The sequence below is a fragment of the Carassius gibelio genome, chromosome A18 (genome assembly GCF_023724105.1).
Source record: "Carassius gibelio isolate Cgi1373 ecotype wild population from Czech Republic chromosome A18, carGib1.2-hapl.c, whole genome shotgun sequence".
NCBI lineage: Eukaryota > Metazoa > Chordata > Actinopteri > Cypriniformes > Cyprinidae > Carassius > Carassius gibelio.
This window is the reverse complement of record NC_068388.1, coordinates 12636145-12645473: the sequence shown is the minus strand read 5'-3', so window position 1 is coordinate 12645473 and position 9329 is coordinate 12636145. Positions and strand designations below refer to the sequence as shown.

Sequence of the window (9329 nt, the reverse complement as noted above, 5' to 3'; positions counted from 1 at the left end):
TATTGCATGTATTGTAAATGCATGCAACAGTGACAAGAGCATCAGTCTGCATAAGAGGATCGGAAACCATCTCCAAGCTCCAACAAAGAATCAGTATTCCTCGAAATAAAATGGCTTGAGGGCTTGATTTGAGGGCATGCACTGTACTTTGAGTGCACATGAAGATATTTTATGCACATCTCTGTATTATATGAGAGCATTGATACATTAGTATAATCTCAGAGAATGGTCTGCATGTAGGAGACGAGACACAGGAAGAGGGCAAGAACAGGCGACATAGTGCTGCAGTGAGGTTTGTGCCAGTTCATTGCTGTCACAGCCCACACATTCGGCTGATACAATCGTTGAGACACCAAATGCCATGAGAATGTCAGGCTCGCTTTTTAAAGAGACGCTAAGCTCAGGAGCACGCAATCAAAAGCAACATCCAATATTCGACACCACAACAAGTCAGGGAAAGACCGCATGCTTAGAGCACAAGCATATTCATTTCATTGTTTTGGTCTGGAGATGAGTCGAGATTAGTCACAGTGAATTAGGCGTAAAGTTGATTAAAAATTGTGATAGAACATATGCACGGTCTTCACTAGCCAGGATAGACTAAGGGTGCTTAAACCAAGCTTGAGTACAATTACATAACTGGTGAAATATAGCATAGGTATATCACAGAAGATTTACAATATAATTTTAATTCAGAAAAAAAAAAAAAACATTAATTTGATGCAAAAGTGATGTAAAGCAAAAACATCTTTTGCGAAAGTAATTATATATATATATATATATATATATATATATATATATATATATATATATATATATATATATATATATATATATATATATATATATATATATATATATATATATATATATAATTTTATTTATTTATTGCTTTTTTACAAAGGAGGTGCAAAGCATCATGAGAGACCAAACATTGTATTAACTCTTTCTCTGCATTGATTAGTCTGCAATTAATTGCACGTAGTGGCTGATTCATAGATCAAACATTCTCTGGATAATGTATCACTGAATACCTCATTTAATCTTTGTGATATTTGTCTTTTTTTCTCTATTCACACTAGCATTACATGTTGCCACTGGAGATAAAAATGATCTTTGATTTCCATAATTATATCTGTGGGTCCCTTTGATCATGTTCCACCCATTGCTATTGTTCCCATCACTGTGGTGAAATCAAATGCAACAGAACAGGCCAACATCTGCTACTTACACTATTCTACCAGAAAAACGATATTTTAATAGCTTTTTGTTCGGTAATCAATTCTTAAGCAAAATGCTTTCAGGTTTATAATGATCTACGGAAAAAAAATATTACTACCAAAGGTGTTTTTATGATTTACAAAAGCAAATGGAGCTCAATATAATAATGTACAAATGTAAAATCAGATTTGGAAACAAACCAAAGGCATTATTATAAAATATAACTGCCAAGGTGTTGCTTTAAAAAAAATATATCACAAGATCTATTTCAGGCACTAGACAGCCTTTTCTTCACTCTGCTAGTTGCTCTCTGCAATCAAGTGGTCCCCAATCAATGCTTGTCTATTTCATTTTTGTTCTAGACTCCATAGAGAAGTCTAAGCTTGCTATTAGCTACAATTCTATTTTTTGACTGAGATTTGTTTTCTCAATTTGTTTTCTAAGTGGATTTTGCCACTCAGGTTTATGTAAATGCAGCAATGGCTTTGAAATAGGCATACTCTTAATTGGACTTAGCCTCAGAAAGGTCATTCTGTGAGCAGACACTCTAGCTGGAACCCAAATCCTGAAATGATTCATTACTTGCAATGGCAAAACATTTGAGTAATGGCAGAAGAAGAGAACTGTTGGAAATGAAGATTCAAAGGAACACACCAAAGCTAATAGAAGTGATATGTACATTTGAATCGTGTGAAAATCACTTGCATTTGAGTAGTACATGAAGAAACATTAATACTCAAGAAAAAATACCACCAGTGGTCATAAATTATGTCATTCATCTTTCTTTTAAATATGGTAAACATATCATTTCAAGAGATTTAAAAGAACAGTTCACCCAAAAATGAAAAGGCATTTTTAACTTTAAACCAGTGCTTCTAGCCAATATAGGAGTCCACTACAATCAATAATAATGCAAAAAAAAAAAAATCCATTCCCTGTTTAGACGAGATAACTTTTTCACTGGAGAGGCCAATCCTTTTTCCATGATTATTGTGATGTTGTTATAAGCTGTTTGGACTCTCATTCTGACGGCACCCCTTCACTGCAGAGGATCCATTGGTTAGAAAGTGATGTTCAATTTCTCAGTTTCAATGAAGAAATCTACATCTTGGATGGCCTGAGGGCCTGATATATATATACATACTTTTATATATATATACTTTTAAACAAGGACAAACATTCAAATAAAATATTTGATGGTTAATAGAAAACTTTAAACTTCAGGTTTTATGGGCCAAATCCAGATTTAGAAATTGCAATGCTTTAACACCGTGTGATTTTGTTTCTTGTGAAAAAAAGAGTGAGAGAAAGTGAGAAAGCTGGGGGGAGAAAGAGATCGAGAGAGATATAGGGAGAGGGAGAGAGAGAGAGAGAGAGAGAGAGTGATGGGGGTTATATTTACACAGAGGCGGCGCATCAGGTGCAATGTTAGATTTCTGAAAATGGAAACAGCTCCCAAGGGGTGAGAGAACTGAATCTTGGGCACTTTTATTATTTATTTTGTATCTAAGGCGTTGCATTGGGAAAAGATGCAGGAAGATTGCTGATGTCCCTGTAGTTCCCATGTTAATGAATGTGTCTAATCAACAGAGCCCAGGAACTTTTCTACTCCACAGCTATAAAGCGCATGCCTGAGGAATCCATGCCTTGAAAGCATGCTGTGATAGGCAAACTAGCGCTCTATGCTCACATAAAACAATGCCAATTCACAGCATGGCATGCCACTTTGTAAGCCAGAAAAGCAGTTCATTTACAAAAATACACCTTACTAACAAAATGCAGATTTATTGTCATTACCAGCAATGACATGCCAAAAGAGATTTTCTTATGTGCATTCTATAAAGCATGCTAAAATCTGATAACAGACAACAGTGGGCATTTCGTTGCATCTGTTTTCCACACCACCACCCACCCTTGGTTCTGTTGCTTAACAACACTCCTCACATGAGAGCTGCTTTATATGAAATGCATAGATTTTTCTTATTTCCCTATTATATCATGAAAAACTCAAAGAGAGGTGACCCCTCACATCAGACACTGAACCTCAGGTTACTGTCCACGGTTCTTCTCTCTGGAAGCTTATGTAAAGATAAACGAAGCATGATCATTTGGCGGGAGATGCTCCGAACTACACCATTAGCCAGCAGGATGAACACAAACATGGAGACTGGCAGCGCCCTGCAGTTTCATAACTAGCCTCTGTCTCAGACATGATGGTTGGGTAAATAATAATATTCCCCTAAGTGATCAGTGCCATCATCAGCAGATAAAAGTGGGACAGTGTGTGGGAAAATAACCATTAGAACCAAAAGAACCATCGTTTAAGAACCATTGTTTTACTCCAGTGGAGCAGTTTATCAGAAAGTAAATAGCCACAGGCCATGTGTGTTATTAAAAACATGAGGAAAGGAAAGACACGGGTCAATCCAAGACAAAATTCTTCCATTTTTATGAGGTTTTATCATGAAAGAGATTCAGTGTCACAATATTACTTGGAGTAATAGTTTCATATCTTTGTTATTATTATTATTATTATATTTTTTTCATATTTATTTATAATCTGAGACCATTCTCTCACCAGCACCACAAATTTTGTCGGTCTCAGTCCGAATATGATTCTGTGCTGTCTCATAGCAACCTAAAAATAGAACTGTCCCTATTATGCTATATATGACTGAAATGGTGGAACAAGTTATGGGTGTTTAATTGCAATGCAAAATCTGACAATAAACCGTGGGAATGCTGTCATTGTCTGTAAATAGATAGATAGATAGATAGATAGATAGATAGATAGATAGATAGATAGATAGATAGATAGATAGATAGATAGATAGATAGATAGATAGATAGATAGATAGATAGATAGATAGATAGATAGATAGATAGATTACAGAAACATCTAAGCTGGCTACTCATTAAATGTTGACACAGTCTAACTGGGTGGAAACGTTATCTTTACAATTATCGGTAACTCGTATGTGTATTCTTTAAATTGAGTATATATGTATGCGTTTATGTACATGTATATATGTACATTGTTGGGGGGAGGGGTGTTTTTGAAAATGTTTGTTTGTTTGTTTGTGCTGATTATGACAACATATGACAGGTTCACACCAGAACCGATTTATTTTTGTATATTCTGACGTCAGTCAGATTCACGTTTCATTCACGAAGTGAAAAGGGAGGAAGTTATTTATAACCTCATCGTCTTATAGTGTGATTCTTGGGTGCGCAAATAGGAATGTAGCGTTGGACTGGTCTCTTGCGTTTCAGTAACAAAAGCAGTAGGTCTGGAGCGTCCTTGTGGCTGCACGGTAGGACTAAACGTAAAATAGGACAGTTCTGTTGGGTCTGAACTAAATAACTACACGAGCTGTGGTGAGGAACTATACCTCTCCAAAGCTTGTAGAGAATATTGGAGAGCATTACAGTATTCTGCAATGATAAACCTGTGCGTCAACCAGGTAAGGACATTTTATGTGAATTTTTATTTTAACGTATCCTATTTAGGTGTCTAATTAACTTAGAAAAGCATTAAACATTTGGACTAAATGTCTTTCATATTTAATGATTATGATGCATTATGTTTGATCATATCACAGTGTTAAAGGATTTTCTTTAGGGAACTCGTAATCACACGCACAGAAATACTTTTTTAAATAATAGAAAATGCAGCGGAGTACGTAAAGAGCAAAGTTCTGCTTTACACAGAGGTGGATACAACTGCATATGGAATTGTAACTTATAAAATTATGAGAGAGAGAGTTTTATTCTCAAAAGCACGCATCGCGGATGTTTACTGCTCTTTCTCATGCGCTCAGGACCATGGACAGAGCCAAATCGCTAACGCTGTGGTTACATGAAAACGCAAATATCTGTAGTCTATATGTATCACGAAGCATATTTCAGTCATTATTAACACTAAACTAAAATGCATTATAAATACATTAATTCCGTTATACTATTTCCGTTTTTAAAATCACGTGCAGTTACCATTGGATTTATATGAATATACTGTGTGCATCGAGACAATTGAGGATGACTATTCATTCCAAAGCAACTGCTTTAAAAGCAGTCTATAAAATAAATCTACAGAAACTAATAATAATAATAATAATAATAATAATAAAAGCTAAAACTGAGATTATCATTTATTTAATAACGTCGTCTATATATTAAATTTAGATAAACAACACGCAAATTCAAAGTTCCATTCGCACCTGATCCACCTGTCAGTTCAGCCCCTCTTCCAAAAACTCATCCCTGCGCATTTAGGCTGCCCCCTGGTGGCTCTTCAAAACAAACAATCTAGTGATTTCATGCAGTGTTTATCTCTAAAATTTGATTTCATGCAGTATTTATCACTAAAATTTTAAGTGTTTGTGACATGGAAATGTCTCTGGGATCTGTTTGATGACTGTAGCAGCAGTCTGCTCTTGCCTTGCAGGACTGAGGCTGATTTGGGTCCAGTCTGGGGGATGGCTGACGTGCTGGAGCTCAGGACGGATGGGAACTCTCTGCTGAAAGCAGTGTGGCTTCGGCGTTTGCGCCTTACAAGGCTTCTCCTGGAAGGTGGAGCCTACATAAATGAAAGTAACGATCAAGGAGAGACACCACTCATGGTGGCCTGCATGTCCAAACACTCTGACCAGCAGAGTGTCAGCAAGGCTAAGCTTGTCAAGTACCTTCTGGACAACAAAGCTGACCCTAATATCCAAGACAAAGCTGGAAGGACAGCCCTTATGCACGCATGCAGCCACAGGGCAGGACATGAGGTGGTCTCACTTCTACTGACTAATGGGGCTGATCCAAGCCTGGAGGACCGTCATGGATCTTCTGCTTTAGTCTATGCTGTCAATGCAGATGATAAAGAAACCCTAAAAGTTCTCCTTGATGCCTGCAAAGCCAAAGGCAAGGAGGTCATCATCATTACCACTGACAAATCACCATCTGGAACCAAAACCACCAAGCAGTACCTGAATGTTCCTCCTTCTCCAGAGTTGGATGAGAGGACCTCTCCTGCACCTTGTGCCTCACCATCAGAGATAGATCTTCATGCATCGCCATCTCCCAGCAAAGCGGAGGAGCAAGACACTGTATTCAATTTTCAAACAAAATTTAAATCAGCTTCAAACACAGCAGCCAAACTTTCCAACGGACTTACTTCCCCCAGTAAGAAGCCTGTGAACCCCAAGAGGGCTCGTCTACCCCAGTTGAAGCGTCTACAATCAGAGCCTTGGGGTCTGATTGCCCCCTCCGTCTTGGTGGCGGCCAATGAAGAGAGCAAGAGAGCCAACTCAGATGAGGATGTTGTTGCAGGTGTCAATGGACTGAGCATGTCCAGAAGAGGCATTTTGTCTCGGCATAACAGTGTGGATGGAAAATATATCTTGTTTCCAATGGTGGGAGATCAGAGCACAAAAATCTTGCCAACTTCATCCCTTCCGACATCTTCCAAAGCCTCCTATGAGAGATCTCTAGCACAGCACCAGCCCCTCGCACGACGTAGCACTGTCCCCACGGAGCAGGAGGGCTCTGGAGGAAACTTGGGGCCAGTTAGCCTCAGAGACACAATGCACCGGAGGAGACTGGGGAATGAACACTACGACTCAGACTCCCAGCTGTACTCAGATTCCAGCATGCTAGACTCTCCTAAGACACCTCTGGAGAGAAGGAAGCTCAATACATCCCCTCTTGCTATGCTTACAGGTTCACGAGAGTCCTTGGACAGCAATCCCAGTACTTCCTCCCCAAGCACAGCCAGATGCAGAGCTCCTGGCCTACTGGAGCGGCGCGGCTCTGGAACGCTATTGCTGGATTACATATCCCACACCCGCCCAGGTCACCTTCCCCCATTAAACATCAACCCAAACCCTCCTATTCCAGATATAGGGGCAAGCAGCAAACCCTCATCCCCACTTGCAGCAGGTATCAGACCAATAGCTCCCGTAGCACCCAACTCACCAAAGAGAGGCAACCTCAGGACGAAGAAGAAGCTTGTGAGAAGGCACTCTATGCAAGTGGAACAGATGAAGCAGCTTTCAAACTTTGAAGAGCTCAACCATCAATCATGAAACTCAGTCTCTGTAGATGTAGCACCTTTAAGATCATAAATATATGTCTTGGATAATGCTGAATTTTAGGTAATTTGCAATGAATGTAGCCATTTAGGGCAAAGGGATATTGTATCAACAGGTTAATCTACTTGCTACTGTAGTTTCAATTAGCTCAATTCAATTCAATTAGTTTTTTTGAAAAAGCAACTGAAAACTAAATGAATGAAAGGGTTTGTTTAGATGTAATATATGATGTAACCTTATAGTGTAAGCTTAGACTGTCATTTCCTACCAACCACAGCACTCATTTTCAAAATAAATGTTAGTGGAAATGGGATTTACAACAGTCGCAAAAATACAACAAAGAAGTGTGCAATTTTCCATTCCGCAACAAAGGTAGTGTTTGTCCTCTTAAAGAGTAGGTGAGAGAGTGTGCTATTATTCTCTGGCGAATGAAGATTGAATTTGACAGCTTGACTACAGCTAGTTCTGAGCGCGGCTCTTCTGCTGCAAACACAAACAGAGACAGAAATATCTGTGTCTTCAAAGTCTAGACATCTCTCCATGAGATTCATTAAGGCAGACAGGAGAGTGAATGCAAAACCGTACTGTCAAAATGGAGCAGAGAGGTCACCAGATCATACCCATTAAAAGAAAGCATTCCATTGGCTCCTGATTATAAAGGGAAGTCCTGCAAGAAAAGCAAATCGGGTTGAGAATGGTAGCAAGAAAGAGGAGATGCAAGAGAATTTTTCTCTCATCACTATACATACAATATGTTAACTTTTTAATGTTGATGTTAATAATGCAGATGTATCATTACAATCATATCTTATCTAAATTCTATGAAATACTGACCATGTAAGCTAATTATAGGGGAATCTGTCTCTTGTAATTGATTACATCCAACATCAGTTGCAATAATACATGCAAAATTACAAGTGTAATTATGACTTACTCCTTAAAGCAAAGATGACTCATATAGTCGTAGAGCCCTTAGTTAACCTTGCTAGGTCGACAGTCTTTACATATATAAAGTGTCAGTTCGTTCCATGACGAGTTCAAGAGATTGAATGTTTGTAGCTAATTAGTGCATAGTGCCTTTAAGGGAGAGTAAAGGGTGGTCTGCATCACATATTCCTTTTAATACAATATTATTAAGCAGCATTTGAATCACAATATTAGAATCAGTATGAAATAAGTAAGAAATCACTTAACATGAAGTATAATGATGACAATAATTGGCAAATATGGCTAAGTAATACTTTGACCACAGCATATCATAATATATTTAGGGAAAGTCTGTAGCGGAACATGCCCTGTGATAAACCAATGACTATTGTACAGACAAATGTGAACATAAGTTTATCCATTTGTCAGCCAATGTTATGTGGTAGAACTAATGTGCCCATTTTACCTTTTTTCGTGCAAATGCGAAGTGCTTCAGATTCATTGCTGCTATAATGTTTAATAGCTACATTGACTGCACAAGGCTTTCAAATAATACATGTTCTGTAGTACTAGAGTTAGCTGGCTAACTCCTCACTCATTTTCTCTGAATTAAGACATTAAACATAAGCAATCAACAGATGCATTTAGGCTTTGGGTCTGTGATTATTAAATACACATATGACATAATTATATGGGTCTATAACAATAATAATTTATAACTGCTGGCACTCATGCAGTTCAATAGTAAAAAAACTGATTATTATATTGTTACATTTAAATGATTAATGAACCCCAAATAAGACCATGTGAAAAGATTTGATCACAACTGTCTTATATTAAAACTGTGAGGCATACTATTGGTTGCGCTCATGTTTACATTGTTTGATGCATAGTATTTTTGTATGTAGTATCTTGTATATTTTGAATAAATGTCTGTAACAATCTGTATAATCTGGTCTTTCGAATCACAAAGTCTGACATTTCGCATGAGTGTGAAAGCAGCTGTTATTTTGAGCAGGACAGAGCCATTGTTGCAGCATTCAGATCCATAGTCTCCGGTATGTGTCATTCTCCCACCCCTCACTGGTCATAAAAAAGAAG

The 9329-nt window shown here is 38.0% G+C and overlaps 1 protein-coding gene across 1 annotated transcript; it reads left to right on the top strand.

Moving 5' to 3' along the window:
* The first annotated feature begins 5699 nt into the window (after window positions 1–5699).
* Window positions 5700–8926, top strand: LOC127934203 (ankyrin repeat domain-containing protein 34C-like). Its single transcript, XM_052531430.1, has one exon. The coding sequence runs from the start codon at window positions 5700–5702 to the stop codon at window positions 7293–7295; it is 1596 nt and encodes a 531-aa protein (XP_052387390.1). The 3' UTR covers window positions 7296–8926.
* Window positions 8927–9329: the final 403 nt, after the last annotated feature.

Excerpts from the sequence above, each read along its gene's own strand:
- LOC127934203 (XM_052531430.1), top strand. The coding sequence starts at position 5,700 with ATGGCTGACGTGCTGGAGCTCAGGACGGATGGGAACTCTCTGCTGAAA.